General features: G+C 39.4%; 2 protein-coding genes across 4 annotated transcripts; one reads left to right on the top strand and one right to left on the bottom strand.

Moving 5' to 3' along the window:
- The first annotated feature begins 4684 nt into the window (after positions 1 to 4684).
- Positions 4685 to 10760, top strand: LOC307009961 (uncharacterized protein). Its single transcript, XM_079634229.1, has 3 exons — positions 4685 to 5840; positions 8894 to 9018; positions 9138 to 10760. Exons 1-3 carry the CDS (start codon positions 4956 to 4958, stop codon positions 10009 to 10011), a joined length of 1884 nt encoding a protein of 627 aa, XP_079490355.1. The 5' UTR covers positions 4685 to 4955; the 3' UTR covers positions 10012 to 10760.
- A 249-nt stretch (positions 10761 to 11009) lies between these two features.
- slc25a19 (solute carrier family 25 member 19) lies at positions 11010 to 18194 on the bottom strand. 3 transcript variants are annotated; one of them, XM_079624593.1, is made up of 7 exons: positions 18021 to 18194; positions 17422 to 17583; positions 16809 to 16964; positions 14499 to 14669; positions 13910 to 14084; positions 12834 to 12964; positions 11010 to 11906 (listed from the first exon to the last, which is right to left on the bottom strand). In XM_079624593.1, exons 2-7 carry the CDS (start codon positions 17551 to 17553, stop codon positions 11730 to 11732), a joined length of 942 nt encoding a protein of 313 aa, XP_079480719.1. In that variant the 5' UTR covers positions 17554 to 17583; positions 18021 to 18194; the 3' UTR covers positions 11010 to 11729. The 3 variants fall into 3 exon arrangements, with proteins under 3 accessions (XP_079480719.1, XP_079480720.1, XP_079480721.1); XM_079624594.1 differs by having other exon boundaries at positions 17792 to 18162; XM_079624595.1 differs by having other exon boundaries at positions 17422 to 17555; positions 18021 to 18152.
- Between the last annotated feature and the right edge of the window lie 445 nt (positions 18195 to 18639).

Here is an 18639-nt window from a genome sequence, read left to right as displayed (position 1 = left end):
GTCCCTTCCCTTCCGCCCATTCGTCTCCTTGGTACACTCCTGAGCTCCGTATCCTAAAAGGCCACTGGTAGACGGCTTGAGCGTCACTATAGTAAAAACTGGCCTGACTGTTCACCTTTTGGCTTTTATTGCATGTAAAAAAATTACAAATCGGCCCTGAACTTGGCTCGTTCTAGTTTTGTATCTGCCACAATTAATAAATCAAGCAACAGACCAAAAGCATTATTTAACACAATAAATAAACTTACCAAACCTCCATCTCATGTTACTCTAGCTTCTGATGAACTTTGCACTTCATTCTTGACTCACTTGCTAGAAAAGACAAATGTCGTAAACCAGTGCCTCTCTACTGATGCTACGAATATTAGACATCTCAGAATCACCCTGGTCAATCCCTGCCTTTCTTTTCTCTGACTACTCCTTCTTCTGTCTCTGAGTTAATCTTGAAATCCAACCCTTCATCTTGTCGTCTTGACCCTGCTCCTAGTCCACTTCTGAAACTTTGCCATTCAGTTATCTATCTCTGCACCTATCTCTCACTTCATCAATGCATGCATCTCTTACCTCTGCTTCATTCCCTCTGCCACTCAAAACTGCTGTTGTTACCCCTGTTCTCAAGAAACCCAACCTTGATCCCTCAGTTTTATCTAATTATCGTCCTATTTCAAATCTACCCTTCATAGCTAAATTTCTAGAAAGTACTGTTGACTCCCAGCTTCAGTCTTTTCTAGTCGAAAATAATCTTTTGGATCCTCTTCAATCTGGTTTTCGCCCTCTACATAGTACTGAAACTGCACTAGTTAAGGTACTGAATGATCTGCTTCTCTCTGGTGACTCTGGTTCTCTGTCTATGCTCCTGCTGCTCGACCTCAGCTCTGCCTTCGATACTGTCTCCCATCAACTACTCATTTCTCGCCTTTCGGATGTGGGTATTTCCGGTGCTGCTCTTTCTTGGTTTTCTTCCTATCTCTCTGAAAGACAATTCTACATTTCACTTCAGGATTTTTGCTCACCTACTGTCCCCCTGAAGCAAGGTGTCCCTCAGGGATCCGTTTTAGGGCCATTATTATTCATAATTTATATAATACCTCTTGGTCAGATCCTCCGCCATTATGGTTTTAATTGTCATTTTTACGCTGATGACATTCAATTATATACTACCTGTACATCGACTCTATCTATCACAACTGACAAACTCTCTGCTTGTGTGCATGAAATAAAAGATTGGCTTCATTCAAATTTTCTAAAACTTAACATGGACAAAACTGAGATTATTTTTACCGGACCTCCGTCACTCACTAATAAAATTCCTACCAACTTCACCTGTGAGATCGCTGGCTCTCCTACCAAACCATCCAGTACTGTTAAAAATATTGGTGTAATCTTTGACTCCTCTCTATCTTTCCACTCTCACATTAAATCTATCACTAAATACGCATTCTTTCATCTATGTCGTATCGCTCAGCTCTGTCCCTTCATCAGTATCTCAGACGCTGAAACTGTCATCCATGCATTTGTCACATCACGTCTTGATTACTGCAATGCACTTTTCATTGGCCTATCTGCTACCCAGCTAACAGACTTTTGTTATAAGAACGTTCTCCAAATATTCAGTGTTGGTTCCGGGAATGTGTAAATGTCCAGTTTTCTTGACGTTAGAGGAACGTGTTTTAAAAGGTACACAGCAAAAACTCCAGTGTTAAATGGACTCTCCTGGGAGTTTATTTGGCTTCAGACTCAAGAGTGTAAAGTGTTAAAATATGAGTTTTAAATTAACACTGAAGAGTGTTAAAGTTAATGAGATAATTAAGTGATTAATTGAGTGATGAATGAGCATTATTGAAGACACCTGACCTGATGTTAACAAGCAGAATCACTGAAGGAGAAAATCAAATTTTAAGTCACCATTATGGAGATCAGCGTTTAGTTGGCCAGTTGATCCTTACATATTTAACTTTAGATTTTGTTTTGCTGTTGTAACTGAGATATAAAAGACAGATTTAACTATTTCATTTAACACTGGAGTTTTTGCTTAAAACACGTTCCTCTAACGTCAAGAAAACGGGACCTTTTCACATTCCCGGAACCAACACTGAATATTTGGAGAACGTTCTTATAACAAAAGTCTGTTAGCTGAGTAGCTCCATTTCCAAATTGCAATACCGGTACTCAAACAAAATTCTGCTGCCAGAATACTCACCCACACCAAGCGTTCTGCACATATCACCCCAATTCTGCATGATCTTCACTGGCTTCCTGTGGCTCACCGTATTAAATTCAAAATTCTCCTTCTCAGTTTTAAATCTCTTCACGGCCTGGCTCCCCCCTATCTCTGTAACCTGCTCCTCCCCTACACCCCGACTCGCACTTTACGATCCTCTGACTCTAGCCTTCTCGTCATCCCTCGGCATCGCCTTGCTTCAATGGGGGTCAGATCATTCAGTGTTGTTGCACCCAAAATGTGGAACTCTCTCCCCCGATCACTTTGTTCTGTTAACACTATTTCTGATTTCAAATCCATGCTCAAAACTCACCTATTTTCTGAATGTCATAATTCTTATTTTTATTTAATTTTTTTATCTGATTGTATTCTGCTGGGTGACGCCCCATCTACCTAATTCTCATTTAATGTACCGGTACTTACATTTTCTTTATTGCCTTTATTGTTGTTTGTTTATTGTAAAGCGTCCTTGAGCCCTGGAAAGGCGCTATATAAATAAAACGTATTATTATTATTATGGCTGTTTTCGGGGTGGGTATATTTGTAACAGTTCACTATTAACCAACCCCTCATGAGTCTAGTTCCCTTACGAGAGATCAAGGCTTAAGCTAAGGCTTAGCTTACGCTATGGGAAAACTCCTTTTCTCGAGAATATTGAAGCCAAATTTTTAAAATGCAGTGAAGCTGCACAGCAGACACATATGAACGTCAGCGCAGTCATTGGCTGTGCTGCGTCAACTGCACAAACCTATGGCAAGGCGGCTCAGGCGCATCAACCAATCAAGGCACTTCGCACCCTGGCACGTCAGAGGCCGCCACAATGGGCGTGACTTATGGCTATAAAAGCACCCATACCTCGCCTAGAGACTCTAGATTTTATCTCCTTCAGCGAACTCTCTAACTTCGCTGACCTCCGGTTAGAAGCCTTCTACGGCGTCGTCGAAAAGCCCTGCTAAGCAGCTCTGAGGACGGTGGCTCCTGTTTCTACTCGACGCCGCCTTCAGCTCTCTGTTCTGCTATGCTATCCAGCGCGCTATATATCCTTTTAACGCATTAGTGTGTTCGCCGTTGCGTCACACTTTTTCTAAAAGAGCAAAAATGAGGCGTTGTTGCAAATGCCTCCAAAACCTGCGCCTCGTGCAGAGGACCTCTCGGCAGAGACCATCACTTCCTCTACGCTCCCTGTCTGGGCCGTGATTACGCGGAAGCTGCACTCGCTAAGGGCAGCTGCCCTGAATGCGATGAGATGGATCTCCCCGCAGATGACGACCCGTGCTTCCCGCTCTCCCTTTGCTTGAGTCGCGCTAAAAGCGCAGCACACAAAGGATGCCAGAGTGGACGGACACGCCGCTGCGACTCACTATGGCGCTCGCGCCCGTGGCTAGCTCTCTTTACGTTCAAGAGAGCTACCCCGCCCTCGCGCCTCCGTTTCACGCGTCATGCAGAGCCCTCGCAAGCTTTCTGCATGACCCAGACGGACACTGTGAGTGAGTTTTCTAAACTGCGTCACTCACATCGGCGAAAGGAAGAAAGAGAGTGTTTGAGTCCCGCCGAGGCCGGATCAATCTCCATTTCTCACAAATTTCCCAGTCCCCACTTTAGTTTGGGAGGCTGGAAATGTCAATATTGCAGCAAACGGAGCCTGTTATAAAACATGCACACCTGCAAACAAAAGGCGACACAAAACATCTCTTGCCTGCTCGTGCTAACTGTCATGTCATTTCCCCTGTGACTCAGTGGTGGATTCTAAGGCTTTCGCACCACGCTAGAGACCCATGTTCGAATCCTGGCTCTGGCAGCAGGTGAAATTTATATGAACACTTTTAGTCCGTTTTCTACATGACTCGGACGGACACAAACACAATTAATGTGTTCATGCCTGAGATCCAGTCACGCTGAAACTGCGTTCACTCAGTCACAACGGCTGTTCCTCACTTTCTTCCTCCTGTGATTATTTACCAAACGGACGAGTCCACACCGCCCCACCCCGCGGGACTCATCCTCAGCTAAGAGGACATGCTGCTCTCTTCACTGCGCTTGGGGCCAGCTTCCTTACATACAGAAAGCGACTCCGCCCCTCGCGCCCTCCCGTTCACAACGGCAGGGTTAGAGTATGAATGAGTGTTCTAAAACAGGTGAGCCCACGCCGGCCCGGCCCTGCCCCGCCCGGCCCCACCCTGCCCCGTGTGACTCACATTCTGCAGAGAAAGACTTTCTTATTATTATTAGTCAGAGTTTATACAGCCCTATTTCACAAATGAGAACTGTAGCAATTTACAGACCGTAACTCAAACCAATAATCTCTCTCCACCTTTAGTATTCATATGCTTATCATCTTATTGACCGATGATATTTCAGGGTCCACCCAGATTCATATCTTCGCATCCTACTCTCATTTGAACTTCACACTACCTAAACACTTCCAAACCAGGGCCAATCTAGTTTTGCCCTGAGGTGCTAACTGATAAGGCAATGAGTAATCAGAGGATGTGCCTGAAAACATGTGGCCCCTCCCTGACACTGCTTCCTTTCTGGGTGAGGTTAGTGTGTGAAGACTAACCTGGAGTTGACACGGACAACGGTTAGGCTGAGAAAAGAGTGGAAAAGCCAAGAATTAAGCAGCATAAATTATATCCCTGCTTAGAACATGCGAGTGTGAGAGAGCTGTCGACAACATTTTAAAGGCTGACGCATAAAAAATCAAGGCGTAACTATTTGACATTTAAGGATCATCATGGTAACCCTGAACACTCAATCTCTGACCACACCGGTGGGAATAATCCGACTGCTTGAATTTGTGCTGACGCTCATCACCTTCAGTCTGGTGGCTTCTGTGGGCCACACCAGCTTTTCATTCTGGGCCTGGTGCATGTTCACCTGGAGCTTCTGCAGCTTCGTGACCCTCGTGATCATCATCCTGGAGCTCACCAGCCTGAACGCCAAGGTGCCCATTTCTTGGGACGACTTCACCACGGCTTTTGCCATGCTGTCCACGCTTATGCTGCTGGCCGCATCGGTCATCTACCCCAGGTTCTTTGTATGCTCCAAGTGTGCGACACAGATCGCAGCTACAGTGATATCCTGCGTGTGTTTCGGCCTGTACGCGACCGAGGTGGGTCTGACCCGAGCCAAACCCGGGGAGATCAGCGGGTTCCTGTCCACCGTGCCGGGCTTACTGAAGGTCCTGGAGACGTTCGTGGCCTGCATCATCTTCATCTCTCTGGAACCTATATTCTACAACATATATGCTGGGCTGCAGTGGTGCGTGGCCGTCTACTCGATCTGCTTCATCGTCTCTCTCCTCATCATCCTCCTGACGATCGGACGCTTGCTGGCTCGATGCCCCTTCCCATTGGACAAATGCCTGATGGGCTTCAACGTACTGGCGGTTATAATGTACATCACGGCTGTGGTGATGTGGCCAATCTACAGTTTTAACGGCAATCCCAGACCAAGTATCTGTTTTTCAATCCAACAATACCAACAATACCAACAATACCATCAATACTGTTTATGGGACAGCCTGGTTGTTGTGTCCTGCATGACTTGCATCAATCTGATCGCCTACATTGTGGATACGGTTTACTCTGTGCGTCTGGTGTTCTTCGTTTCACCTGCCTAGGGAAAGCACGATGGTTGTATGATACATTGTTATTGTAAAATCTATTAATAAGTGTAACCAGACTGTGGCATCAGATTGGATGAGTTTTTATACAGGAAGTTTTTAGCATGCATAAATTGGATTTTGTTATCATAGATAAGGTATTTAGTATTTGTTAACATAGTAGGATTATATAGCGAACTGACTGACTGTTTTTGATATTAATGTATTTTGAAACAATGTCGAAATATTTGAGAATATTTAGAAATGTCTGATTTGTAACAGTGCCTTTTATCAGTGATCTGATTAACACCGCTGTCAAATCGATTAATCGCATCTAACATAAAAGTTTGTTTATAATAGATCTCTGTATGTGTGTGTGTGTGTGTGTGTGTGTGTGTTTATTTATTTTAAAAATCTTCTCTGAGTTTGGAGAACACCTGACAAGAGATCAGAGAGCATTCCTCCATACAGAATATCTCCCGATCCTTCAGATTCCCAGATGTTGGTGCTTCTCCTCTTCAGTTCACTCCACTTATCAGGTCAGGGAACTGGGACGGTCATGGCAAAGCTTCATTTTGTGCTCCGTAACAAATTTTTGTGTTGATTTTGAAATTAAAGAGACGACCCAACGCCGGCGATATGTTATGCCCTAAATTTATGATTAACTAACTGTATTTTTGTATGTACATTTCTGAAATGCATTTTCTGTAAAGCTGCTTTGAAACAATATGTATTGTGAAAAGCGCTATACAAATAAATTTGAATTGAATGTTTGTTTTGGATCGTTCATTGTCCTGATGGAAGATCCAACCACGGCCCATTATAAGATTTCTAGCAGAAGCCGTCAGGTTTAGATTTTTTATCTGTTGATATTTTAATCCACGATGCCATGTATATCTGAACAAGAACCTCTAGCAGAAAAATAGGCCCACAACATGAGAGTCTCAAAAACTTGGAGAGTCTTTGGCCACTCAATCTTTCCTCCTCACCGTGCATTAGAGCAATATAGACACACGTCCTCTTCCTGGCAGATTCGTAACATCTTTAGTTGATTGGAACTTCTTAATTATTGCCCTGATGGTCAAAATGGGGATTTCCAATTCTTTAGCTATTTTCTTACAGCCACTTTCTATTTTGTGAAGCTCAACAATCTTTTGATGCACATCAGAACCATATTCTTTGGTTTTACTCATTGTGATTGATGATTAAGGGAATTTGGCCTTTGTGTTTCCTCATATTTAAACTCCTGTGAAACAAGAAGTCATAGCTGGACAATTTCATGTTCCTAGTCCCCCTGGTGGGTAAATATTAATGGGAATATACTTCAGAGATATTTTACTCAATAAAAAATTCTAGGGGTATTAATAATTGTGGTCAACGTGTTTTAGAGAAAAACATTTATTTCATAATGTGATATTAAAGTTTATTAAGATTATAACATTTGAAATAAATCCCATTTGCCCTGAATGCATACTTCTTTTTTTTTATGTGGCATCTGGTCATTGTAGAGATTCACAGCAATTCTCCTTTGCTATCAGTGTTTGCAAATAAACTGGCCAGTAAAACCAAAGAAAGTGAAAGAAAGAGAAAAAACAGGCTATCAGTTGGTCTTCATCATTATGTTTATGGCATCATAATTGTCATAATAAAAGCGTATCGGGTGCTCTCTACGTGCTGTCAGTCCTTGTAAAACTTCACGGTTTTATGGACACCATGGACACCGCCATGTTTGACACTGTCGCTATGCTTACCGCTATGGTTAGTTAGCTAGTTATAATGCGGTTGTGACTTCAGCAGTTTGATCATAAAGTTGAATGAACATATTCAAGCAGTTACTTTAATCTGCTGACTGAACAAAAACAAGGATTCACACTTGTATGCAGTTGGATGAATTGTTTTTTACCCCAATAGGGTGGTTGTGTGCACATACTGTGGACACATTATTATGTTCAAAGCAATTTAAAAGTGAATTTTGCATAATAATGCCCCTTTAAATTTTATTGCTTATTATCTATTGGATTTTTAGTCTATCTATACACATTAACCTTTCTGCTCTATTTCAAATGCCATTACTTATCAACTAGTGCTTCAAACGTCAATAAAACTTCAGTTTAAACATATTTCAACAGATTAATGCCGTAGGTATGCTGAAGGGGAAATGATGTCATTATGACCAGCTGACTGCTTTAAAAGGTTAGTTCAAATTCAGTTTGAAAGTTTTTAAAAATTGATCTTGAACATCTTATTTAGGTTTTTAGTTGTTTTATCTATCAACTATTGTATTTGAACCTGGATTTAAGCATGAAAATAGCAATAAAAACAGGCATTTAAAACACAACACACATACATAGCTAGCCTACTATTCACAATGAAATCAAGAAGTAAAATGACACCTTCTGGTTGTCAAATTTTAGTGGAACATATTGTTATGATCTACAAATGTGATAATGATTCGGAGTATATCAAGCCCATTTCTGCCAAAATAATTTGGTAAATCATAAGAGATGAGATGAAAAGTCGAATTTATGAGTAAAAGTCATAGTTATGACATTCAAGAGAGAGAAATGAGAAAATTTTTGTCATAATTACAACTTTTCTCATAATTTTGACTTTTAATGCCAAAACTTTATATATATAATTTTTTGTCACGTTGTGGAGATTCAGTATCAAATTAAGCTGAAGATCCGAGGTAATACGAGAAATAAGAGAAAAGCTCATTAATTTATTTTACTAGGCGTAGACAAAAGAAGAGTTATGCCGTATTGTTTGCTTTATCTGTAAAACAATCTTGGTCTAAATATAACCCTACATCATACTGTTATCAGGACAAGTAAAAGAATAACCCAAATGAAACCTTAATGTACACTCCCCTCTGATTAAACCAGTAGATATGTTGAGGAGGGACTGAAGCTCATAGGAGAAGATTAGAAAGAGCCTGGCTCGAGACCAGAGTTCAGGGTTTGGGATCAGCTCATAGGACAACAACAGACCAGCGACCAATGAGAACCTGCAGATGGGTCATAAAAGAGATAAGCTCAAAACGCCTCGATTGATGGTTTCTGGTCTAGAGTCAACATGAAACTTGTTTGCTGCCACATCGGAATAAACTGAAGGTTTACCACGAGGAAGAACTTGTCTATTGGCGTCTCAAGAATCCCTCAATGCTTGTGGAATACAAAAAAACAGAGGATTTGTTATGGATTTGTTGAAATTCGTGGCACAATGAAACTGCACCAGGAGAATGTAACGAGCGTTGGGAAAAGGTCGACCTAAAAAAGCTTAACATCAAGACTTTGGGGATTTGTGAAACAGAATCGTCATGTTGCACGTGGATTTCAGGACACTGATCCAGCCTCTTGGCATTGTGCGGATGCTGGAGGTGGTTCTGACTTGCATCTGCTTTGCATTGGCGGCGTCAGAAGGAGTCCCAATCATCGAAAACGGTCTGTCCCATTGGGCCTGGTGCATGTTCTGCTGGTGCTTCTGCTGTTTCACAACCCTCCTCATCCTCGTCCTGGAGTTCACCAGCCTGAGCGCCAAAGTGCCCATTTCCTGGGAGGACTTCACCATGGCCTTTGCTATGCTGGCCACACTTATGATGCTCACCATTTCAATCGTCTTTCCCACGTTCTTCGCCCGCGCCTCCGACTCCAGGGAGATCGGGGCATCCGCAGTGTCCTGGTTGTGTTTCGGACTGTACGCCGGCGAGGTCTGGTTGATCCACAAAATACCTGGTGAAATCAGCGGCTTTCTCTCCACCGTCCCTGGTCTCCTCAAAATCCTGGAGACCTTTGTTTCCTGCATCATATTCACGTGTTTGAGCCTTGGCGAATATAGGAGGTTTCCGGGAACGCAGTGGTGCGTGGCCGTCTACTCCATATGCTTCATTTTTTCCTTGCTGATTATTCTCCTCACCATTGCCAGGCTGTTGCACGTCTTTCCGTTTTCTTTCGACAAGGCGGTCATCACCTTCAACATCCTGGCCGTGGCTATGTACGCAACCGCTGTTGTTATCTGGCCGCTGTATGCATTTAACAACTCACGTCCAGATGGCTGTAACCACTGTTCATGGGATGATCTGGTGGTGGTGACCTTCATGACCGTCATCAACTTCTTGGTATACATCGGAGACATGGCCTACTCGGTTAAAATAGTATTCTTTACCCATCATGGAGAGGGTGGTTAACCCTTCTGTTTTCACGTGGGAAAAAACACCAATGTGCCATGCAATTATTGGATATATAAATTGTAAATTGGGAGACTTTTTGCCATTGAGGGGACCCACTGCTGGAAAAATGTCCCAACTATTCTGAATAACCTTATAATTGTGGACATATACTAGCTCAACTTAATTTCGAGGGCAAAGAAGGCCTGTTGTCCATCTTAAACAGCCATGTTTTAAGAACAGATTATTCTTACGTCACTTCCAAACTGAGCATTGTTATATAGGCCAAGGCGTCAAAAACTTGAATCATATGTGATATGTTTCGCTTCACGCGACAGATCAGATCGCACGCTGAACTTCGCCATACAACAGTAATGTGGCCGCACCTTAATTAGTAAGTCATGACATCAAAAGTTAAGTACAGATGAGTTATTAATTCGCAGACAGTCGGACATGGTTAATATTTATTCATGGTAGGCTATGTTTCATGGGTTAATCATTATATAGCCTAGCCTCCAATTTATATCACTCCAGGGCAGGCTATATAACTTTGTACAGTGGTTTTTATTTTTGTTACCAGGCTTTTGAATCTATTGTTGTAGATCCGAAAGGTTGTCATGTATGATGTGAGAAATATTCAGAGAAAGTATTCAGAGATGCTTAGAAGTGTTTTAGCTGATTTAGAAGATTTCGCTGCGTTTTCAATTCGGATCAAGTCACGGCAGTGTCATAAAATATGAAGAAATTGTTATGGTTTACCCTGCTGATTTAATGTGAATGAAAAATAATTAAAATAAAAAATGTAGTTTTACAGTGAGTATGTGTGTTTTACTTATTAATGTAATAATGACATTTTAAGTCAATGTAATGCTTTTTATACACCTCAATTAACATTGACAAGGCATGTTTTTTTGGCATATTACCCATTACCAAAACTCTGCATACAACTAAATATTATCTAATATTTAGGAAACATTTTTCTCCAAAAATAATTCAATAAAAGCAGGACAGGATACAAAGAGAATCAAAATAAAATACTGTTTTTATTACAAAAATAGTTGCTTCACCCATTTGTTCTCCCTAAATAAATGTGTTTTTATACATAAGTACACAGATGTAAAGTATAACCACTATGAACCTCAGATTAGTTTGTTTTTCTTATCGTCAGAAAGGAAATAGGCCTACAATAAAAAATCATATATAAATATGGGGATAAATAAAGCCAAAGAAAACATGGAGGTTCAAACTGTTCTTCAATATCTAAATGGATACATTTTTTTCATTCATCCAAAAAAATATTTTGACCATTCATCATTTGAAAACCTTAACAATAACATAAAACACACAAAATTAAACTTTGTAGAAACCGGATGATTGAATATTCTATGCACTATACTTGCTATATGGTTTAAATGTTTTGAAATGCAAAACAGAAAAAAAAGTATAAAGTTCAAACGTTCTAATTTCCAGTGTATAATGTTGTGTATGTATATATATATATATAAAAATAGACCCTCATGCAGTGCAAACAAAATACACAGACATTATGACAAACCGTAATATCTGTAACAATAGTTTTCAGGTCTCCAGTCGAGAGTGACAGTTCAGTTCAGTTTAGGCAAGTCAGAGGTAAAACATATATCTGGTCCTAATACATCTACACACCGTAAAGCGCACGTTAAGTTCCATCGGATCTGATGATCTAAAATGTCTCTCAAGGAGGTCTGCACGTTTTCTCACTAACTGCTCTTCAGGCTCACAATGGCATTGATGAAGAACTCGTACCAGAAGAAGGTGAAGCCTGTGGATACAGCGGCCTTCAGGAGACTAGGGGAGAGTCCCTTAAAATAACCTCGGAGCCCTTCCTCTCTGCCGATCCTCACCACACAGTCTACAAACCCATGATATGTGCGCACCTTCACAGAAAATACAAGAAAAAATTAGTCATTTTGGGCTTTCAAAATCAAAAGTTTTGGCTTTGTAACATTTTAAAATGTTTTTGAATGAAGTTTCTTCGCTCACCAAGGCTGCATTTTAGGGCTGGGCGATTATCGATTAACTCGAATGTGTAGTTTAAGTCGATTTGTTTGAATGAAAATCAGTTTTCTCTTTAACATCCGCCGAGGCTCCCCTCTGGGCTCCCGTAGTTCCGAACGCGCGTTAAATCATAAATCTGATTTTTTTTTTTTTTGTTAGGCCATATCGTCCAGCCCTACTGCATTTATTTGAGCAAAAATACAGTAAAAACCATGAAATATTATTGCAATTTAAAATAACAGTTTTCTATTTGAATATGTTAAAATGTAATTTATTCCTGTGATCAAAGATGAATTTTCAGCATCATTACTCCAGTCTTCAGTGTCACATGATCCTTCAGAAATGAGTCATTCATAAATGCTATTCATTCTAACATGATGATTTGATGCTCAAGAAACATTTCTGATTATCATCAATGTTGAAAACAATGCTGCTTCAGATTTTTATGGAAACCATGAAACATTGTTTCAGGATTCTCTAATGAACAAAGTTCAAAAGAACAGCATTTATTTGCATTGACATTATAAATGTCTTTATTGTGACGTTTGATGGATCCATGATGAATAAAAATATAAATTTCCTTAAAGAAAAATGTTCATCTTAAGGACCCCAATCTTTTGAATGATATTATTCAATATTATCGAAGAGTATTCAGCTCAGAAAGGTTTAATCTACATAAAACAACAGCAGATTAATACTCAAGGTTTAGATAGGATGCCAGCAAGCAGAACTAGTTATGATAGGGACAGTGATGAACCCCTGTTAGGTTTGAACTTTATCTTTAACTACTAGTCTATTCCACCAACCTGTCCAAACTGCATCCTGGCCTGTTCAAATCCACCCACTTGAAGTCTCTTTTTAATCAGGTCGAAAGGATACGTGAGAGTTTTACTGACGACTCCAGCGCAACTGCCACTGACCAGACTGTGCAAACCTCCTTAAAACAGACAAAACACCACAGAAACATTTATATCGGGACAGAAAAGCACAAGGTTTAAATCTGTCTTGATAGATATGTACTTTAAGATCATTGTTGTTGTTGCTAACTAGATCTATTAAAAAAATTGCTCCTGGTGCTTGAAACATAGGGAAGGCATTGTCTTCCCATTTTAAATAAATCAAGACGCTCTCCCTAATTTGAAAAAGCCCCGCCCACTCATTAACAATTTGCATACATGTTGACTGCATTTTATTCTTTAATTTGACAGGGATGAAGCATTCGAAACTAAATTTAATGTCACATATTTTGCGTACAGTTTTTTATGAAATGGTTAATCTGGTTTTAGTTTTCAATTTAATTGATTTATTGAAAATTGGCAGAAAATGCCAATTTTTAATAATAATAAAAATATTTAAAAAAAACTAATTTAAAGCTAAACAAAATTAAAAATTAAAAAAAAAAAAAAAAAAAAAGCTAATTCTAAATATTTATTAATATTAAAGTCGGCATGAAATCAAAATTGACCCTATTTACTTTGTTAGCGGATATTACTAGTCTTGTGGTGAACAATTAATCCGTGCAAGTTAATACATGGGAAAAAATTGTTTGCTGTGGTTATCTTTAATCAAAGTCTGAAAAGTTACTTCCGGGTCTGGAATGGTTCTTTTTCTGATGACATTGGCTTGACGGCTTGGGTTGGTTAATCGCTTAACCACTCCCCTCGAACCGTTACTCTGCTATGGGCGAGAGATGGAGAGGAGGAGCGCTGAAGTAAAACCCTGCCCTCTGTTCAATATTCCCTTTCACTCGGAAATGCGTCACAAGTGTTTTGAGTCACAACACTTGAGAAAAGTCGTTTGCAACTTCCGGTTCACGCGGACTTTAATAAATACAATAATAGTATATAAACAATGCAAAAATGTTAAAGAAGCATGATCTGACCTTTAGATTTGGAGTCCTGCTGTGCCAGAAATTTCTTCAGGATATTATAAAAGAAAAACTGCAGGCCTGCGTATGGAAACACGGCCACAAGCGTGGGTGTGAGGCCCCTGTAGAAGGTGAAGGGCCCCTCTGAGCGGAACATAGTGCCGACCGCATGCCTGAGGTTACGATACATCTGCACATATGAGAAAACCTTTGAATCATGGGAAGTGTCTCATTAAAGTCCTTCAAAAAGTGAAATGTAGGCACTTCGCACTGATAACTGACTTGTAATTTATTATTATTATACATTTTATTTATAGGCGCCTTACATGACACTCAAGTGCACCTTACAAACACAATAAAACAAGCAGCATTAAACAACAAATAATTAAATAATAAATAAAAGAGGACCCAAAACTGAGCCCTGCAGAACACCTGTATTGATGTATGAAGGCTTTGATCTAAACGACCCGTGAAAGAAGATCAAAACCCAGTCAAAGGGGTACCAATGATTCAAATATAATATTTCACCCGTTCAGATGCATTGTGACATGATTCAGCAGCATTTAGTAACACATCATCACATTCCTGAGGTTTGACCCCTGACCTTGGGTTCGCCCTGGGCAGCGAAGCGTGTGCGCAGGGTATCCAGCGGCTGGCAGGTGAAGGTGGCGGAGCAGGCGGCCAAACCACCACAGAGGAAATGGACTCCTGGGGTCTGGCTGTTATAGGAGGTTTTCCTGTGGACCAGCTTCGTCAAGGCCTCGAAACTCGCAAACTAGGACAAACCAGACAAACCGAAACAGTGAGTTTCAAGATGTCTACAATTTTGTGAAGGGTTACTGCAAATTATTAATCTATCAATCTAAAATACCAAATAGGATAATATTTTTTGCTACAATTTAAAGGGATAGTTCACCCAAAAATGCAAATGTGTCAGCATTTACTCATCCTCATGTTGTTCCAAACCTGTATGCATTTCTTTCTTCTGTTGAACACAAAAATTGATATTTTGAAGATTGTCGGTAATCAAACCGTTGATTTCCATTTAGGGCTGGGCGATAAAACTATAACGATAATTATCGCAATATAATTTTTCTCGATACAACGATATCAAGAGTTCGATAAATGTTCGATAATGTTTATTCGTCATTTTACAAAATAAAATTAGCACATGCAGAAACTAAGAAATATTTTTTTCTATTAAGATATTATTTTGTTAAGGAAAAATGACAAATGTTTGAATGTTCTACCTCAGATTTGTGAATGTTCCCCTGTTTGGCAAGTGTTTGACATGATGTGTTCTGACAATAAAGAGTAGTTTAAAACCACAATTAACGCTCTGGTTTCTTTTGGCTCCTAACTTTCACTTAGGAGCAAAAATCAGGCTTTAAACTTGAAAGAAAGAAATATTTTACATTTATCGATATCGACTGATATAAAAAAAAATATTGTGATAATTTTTTTTGGCCATATCGACCAGCCCTATTTCCATTATATATTTTTTCTATACTATGGAAGTCAATGGTGCCCCACAACTGTTTGATTTCCGGCAATCTTCAAATTCAAAATATCATCTTTTGTGTTCAGCAGAAGAAAGAAATTCATACAGGTTTGGAACAACATGAGGATGAGTAAATGATGACACATTATCAAATTTCTACTAATCCTTTTAAATTGTAGATTTTTATTATTATTATTAATTTATTGCTACAACATCAGAATCAGAATTGTCAATGTTAACTAAGAGTAAAACTAATAAAAAAAGGTTTTGTAATTTGAATAAAATATAAATATTAGATGAAACATTTAAGAATTAGAAATGCTGCTTTGGCACTAACTGAAATAAAAGTGGAAATTGCCTACTAAAATTACTAAAACAAATTAATTGTACTGTATTTAGAAAAATAAAAATAAATTACAAAATCAGATATCATAAAATGAAAATTTAAAAATTTAAAAACAAAAGCTCAAAATATTAATAAATATTAAAACAGTAAATAAATAATACTAAAATAACACTGATAAGGACAAGATTTATCTTTGTTTACAGTAACAAAACCCTACTGGAACAGAACAGAACAGAACAGAACAGAATCTTTTTGCTACAAAATCCTGACAGAATAGAACAAAACAGGATCTTCATTTCCACCCTTACAATGAAAAAGTCAAGTTCAACTTATTCTCTCCCGGGTCTGTTGTCAATCCTTCACAGTTACGCTGATGGCGTAAGACGCTGATGACGTGTATTTCTGGTGCGCCCGAGCTTCGTTTATAGACTGAGGGAAACGCACGCTGTAAAAGTGTCTCATCCGCGACATGCACATTTACGCACCATTAAAAAAATGATATCCACGCAAACAATGTAGAATAGCTTGAATATAGCGTGCGTCTCCCTCAGACTGTAAACGAAGCTCGGGCGCACCAGATAACACGTCATCAGCGTCTTCCGTCAGCAGCCTCACTGCGGAGTCGTGAACGCAGATTCACAACAGACCCGGGAGAGAATACAATGCGGAATAAAGTCTTATTTTGTGTTATTTTTGGACCAAAAAGTATTTTCGATGCTTCAAAAACTTCTAACTAACCCACTGATGTCACATGGACTACTTTGATGATGTCTTTATTACCTTTATGGACATGGCCAGTATACTGTATATACAGTTTCAATGGAGGGACAGAATGCTCTCGGACTAAATCTAAAATATCTTAAACTGTGTTCCGAAGATGAACGGAGGTCTTACGGGCTTAGAACGACATGAGGGTGAGTCATTAATGACATTATTTTCATTTTTGGGTGAACTAACCCTTTAAGGTCAAAAACCATTTTTATTTGGCTTAACTATTAAACAGGAAGATGATTCAGGCCACATCAGAGGTGTAAATATCCGAATGTATTTTCTGCATCTCCAAGTACCTGAACTGCCCCGTAACACACAGACAGCAGCTGGGCAGGAACGTGTCCTTTCCAGAAAGCAGGAAGACCTTCTTCGGTCAGAATGCAGCGTGTGGCCTGCCATAAACCCCAGTACTTGCCCTGACGATTCCTCCAGGACACCTGCTCGATCTGCAACTGCAGGAGCAATGCACAAAAGCTCAAAATGATCCTCTTTTATCAGAAGCAAAAGCAGTTTGAGGACTCATATATCAGAATTGTTTGAATGTGAAGATTTGAAATGACTAAAAAAGTGAGACACCGCCACCTTGAGGCCTCTCCATCAGTTGCTAACTACAAAAATAAATTTTAGCTTGTTTATCCGCTTTAAACTGGTTATGAATACACACCAGAAGATGCGGTCGATGTGCTGTTTTGAACTTATTTTCAACTGAGCTCAGTGCTGATGTGGATTTGGGAGTGGTACTAAAATTCCACAGGAAAAAGTGACTCATGTTCTAGGCACGATGCTGCCGCTTATACAAATCAGATGTAGCTACTAGGGAAAGACAGCTTTAGTTGAATGTGCTCATCTTTATGCTTTCATTTCATTACGGTGTACAAAGTAACAATTGTGAAACTCAACAGCCCTCACCTGAAACCTGATTTTGATGACATCCAGAGGGCTGATGAGGGCACGGGTGACCATGCCGGCCGCTGACCCGGCCAGGGCAGCTTCCTCCGGGGTAAGAGCCGAACCAGGGGAGCTTGGATCATATCCCACCATTCCTGCTCAGATCATGTGTTAAAAGCACAGCTGGTGTATAGGAGAAAAAAGCATGTGACATTGATGTGCATGGGTGACAACTTCAGAGGAATAAAATGAATATTAAAAAATATCATCAATATGACTGGTGGTGTGGATGGATGACATACTGTAGAATACAATTCAATACTACAAACAATAAAAGAATGCAACAAAAATAATATAGCCTACATTTTTTACATTTAAATAATTTACTCACCCATTTAACATGACAGCACAGACACAATGGCTGCGTTTCAAAACCTACTGAGCTGCCTATCTAGAGAGTGTTTAGATGTGCAACGTTAGATGCTTTCGTCTGGTACGTGCCTAAAAATGTTGTCTTGGTAAACAGCTCGTGGTGGTTTGAGACACAGCCAGTATTGCCCCAACACTAAATATTCGGAGCGCATGGTTAAAAATATAAACTGGTAAAAATGTAAACCGACCTTTCTTGTGAGCACTTTGTGTGCATCTAGTTCCTCGGCACAATCTGCTTTTTCTGTTGTTCTGTTGCTAGAGGACACCTCATGTTCCCTTCATAGTTACTGCTGAACAGCACACAGACCAATGACAGAGCCGCGCGCGACTGTATTTACTGACCGTGTTTGGATTCACACCGATCACATTGGTTCCTACCTTCATACATTTAATTTTAATATAAAGACTTTTTAATTTCAATTTTAATTTATTCATAACGAATTTGACAAACTTTTTATTGATATTAATATTCAATATACTTAATACATCCAACCTCCAATAAAATAAAATAAAATAAAATCTAATTTAATATAAAATAAAATATTGTTTATCCTTTAAGACAAGAAACAATATAATTATTTTTGTATATGAATTAGTGGTGGGAAGTAATTATAAACAAACTTATTACAATAATTTTTCTAAGATTTCCTTTATATCATGTTCAGTAGTTCATCAAAACCATAGACTGTAAAAAAAACTCGTAAAGATGAGATGAAAACAGTATTTACCCCAAAATCAAACTTCATTCACATTATTGAGTACATAATTAAAAAACACATTAATAGAATAGTTAACAATAATATCATT

Source organism: Phoxinus phoxinus (assembly GCF_949152265.1).
Source record: "Phoxinus phoxinus genome assembly, chromosome: 1".
In the NCBI taxonomy this organism is placed as follows: Eukaryota; Metazoa; Chordata; class Actinopteri; order Cypriniformes; family Leuciscidae; genus Phoxinus; species Phoxinus phoxinus.
This window is presented reverse-complemented; position numbering and strand designations above follow the sequence as displayed.

What these genes read in the sequence shown, in the direction of transcription:
- slc25a19 (XM_079624593.1), bottom strand. Translation starts at nt 17,553, where the DNA reads ATGGTGGGATATGATCCAAGCTCCCCTGGTTCGGCTCTTACCCCGGAG. An exon ending in TGTGTTACGGGGCAGTTCAG is followed by an intron (nt 14,670 to 16,808) that starts GTACTTGGAGAT and finishes GGTTTGTCCTAG; the next exon opens with TTTGCGAGTTTCGAGGCCTT. An exon ending in GCAGGACTCCAAATCTAAAG is followed by an intron (nt 12,965 to 13,909) that starts GTCAGATCATGC and finishes GTCTGTTTTAAG; the next exon opens with GAGGTTTGCACAGTCTGGTC.
- LOC307009961 (XM_079634229.1), top strand. Translation starts at nt 4,956, where the DNA reads ATGGTAACCCTGAACACTCAATCTCTGACCACACCGGTGGGAATAATC. An exon ending in TGTTCTTCGTTTCACCTGCC is followed by an intron (nt 5,841 to 8,893) that starts TAGGGAAAGCAC and finishes TTTCTGGTCTAG; the next exon opens with AGTCAACATGAAACTTGTTT. An exon ending in TACAAAAAAACAGAGGATTT is followed by an intron (nt 9,019 to 9,137) that starts GTTATGGATTTG and finishes TTTGTGAAACAG; the next exon opens with AATCGTCATGTTGCACGTGG.